Source organism: Littorina saxatilis, linkage group LG2, assembly GCF_037325665.1.
Source record: "Littorina saxatilis isolate snail1 linkage group LG2, US_GU_Lsax_2.0, whole genome shotgun sequence".
NCBI classification, from domain to species: domain Eukaryota; kingdom Metazoa; phylum Mollusca; class Gastropoda; order Littorinimorpha; family Littorinidae; genus Littorina; species Littorina saxatilis.
The window spans coordinates 54,214,814-54,216,480 of record NC_090246.1 but is presented as its reverse complement, the minus strand read 5'-3'; the positions used below and the strand labels follow the sequence as shown (position 1 = coordinate 54,216,480).

General features: G+C 37.9%; 1 protein-coding gene across 1 annotated transcript in view; it reads right to left on the bottom strand.

Annotated features, from left to right (window-relative positions):
- Positions 1–909, bottom strand: part of LOC138956338 (uncharacterized) — a 6,107-nt gene extending 5,198 nt beyond the window's left edge. Inside the window, exon 1 of the mRNA XM_070327728.1 lies at positions 491–909. Coding sequence (XP_070183829.1) covers positions 491–682 — 192 coding nt within the window. The 5' untranslated portion in view covers positions 683–909. The remainder of the gene's footprint in view (positions 1–490) is intronic.
- Between the last annotated feature and the right edge of the window lie 758 nt (positions 910–1,667).

The window sequence follows — 1,667 nt, the reverse complement described above, 5'->3', positions numbered from 1 at the left end:
CTCTGGGTCTGCACATAAAGTTGACCCATGTCCGTTCCGACCCGGATTCGAACCACAGACATGTTTATATACAAATTGTAACAGGCGCTATAACCTAGCGGTTAAGACGCGAGCCTTTAATGTGGCATCATAATTATGCGTCCCCCTTAAACCTTTATTTGGAGTTTAAATGCCTAAATGGCTGGGGAAAAAAAGGGCCATACACGTAACTTGAAACACACTCGTGCAAAACACGAGTAGAAGGGGGATTTTCAGTTCATAAACGCAGAACAAGAAGAACAACAAAAACAAGAATACGAACACGAACACGAAAAAGAAGAATACGAAGAACAAGAACAAGAACAGGAAGAAAAACTAGAACAAGAACACGCACAAAACAAGAAGAAGAGCACGAACAACAACAACAAGAACAACAACAAGAACAACAACAAGAACTTAACAAGACGAATATGCAAAGAGTGCAATTATTTGTGAGAATAAGCATACTTACAATCCCGTCATTGCTGTTGAGGGTTTTCAGATCTGTGAGCATAGCGGAAAACTGTGGAGCCATACAGCATCGTTGTGGCAATGGTGGCGGTTGTGGCGAAGGTATACCCATAACACAGCCAATCATTACAGCAATACACATCACATTAACACCCTTCATGGTCTTGCCGAGTTTGGAAACGGTGGCAATCATGGCAAGAACGTCTGAGTACTGCGCAGCGGGTCGACTGAGATCGAAACAGCGCTTTTCAAATACACCAGTTAGGAGAGAATGAAACGGTTCCTTTTCTTAAGTACTGGTCATTCTTTCTTCTTTTTTTATTTTATTTTTGAAGTTTAAAATGTACGCGATCCGTGCGGTATCACGCTGAAACAGTTACACTGTTAATGCATGTTCTCTTACTTGATTTTATACTTTTGTTATCTCTTCCTACAACTTTGCAAAAAAACCAGATGCAATATTAATAGGATGGGCTGTGAAAAGTGATATTTAACCTCAGGAAAAGTGGACCAAAAGCCGACTGTATTGATAACAGAAAAATCAAGCCTCTTTGTGTTTACACAACGTACATATCACTGTACTTTTCTTTATCAGGCAGTGTGAGATAAACTGGCTTCTTTCTTATTTCTTGGCCCTCGTTTAATATCTATTAAGATTCATCACAGCGTGATTATTATAAAGGGACAAAAGACGACGACAATTATAACAAGTCGCGTAAGGCGAAATTACTACATTTAGTCAAGCTGTGGAACTCACAGAATGAAACTAAACGCACTGCATTTTTTCACAATGACCGTAGTCTGCCGCTCGTGCAAAACGGAGTGAAACTGACGAGCCTGTTCAGCGCGGTAGTGGTTTCGCTGTGCTGCATAGCACGCTTTTCTGTACCTCTCTTCGTTTTACCTTTCTGAGCGTGTTTTTAATCCAAACATATCATATCTATATGTTTTTGGAATCAGGAACCGACAAGGAATAAGATGAAATTGTTTTTAAATCGATTTCGGAAATTTAATTTTGATCATTATTTTTATATTTTTAATTTTCAGAGCTTGTTTTTAATCCAAATATAACATATTTACATGTTTTTGGAATCAGGAAACGATGTAGAATAAGATGAACGTAAATTTGGATCGTTTTATATAAAATAAAAAAAACTATTACAATTTTTAGATTGTTA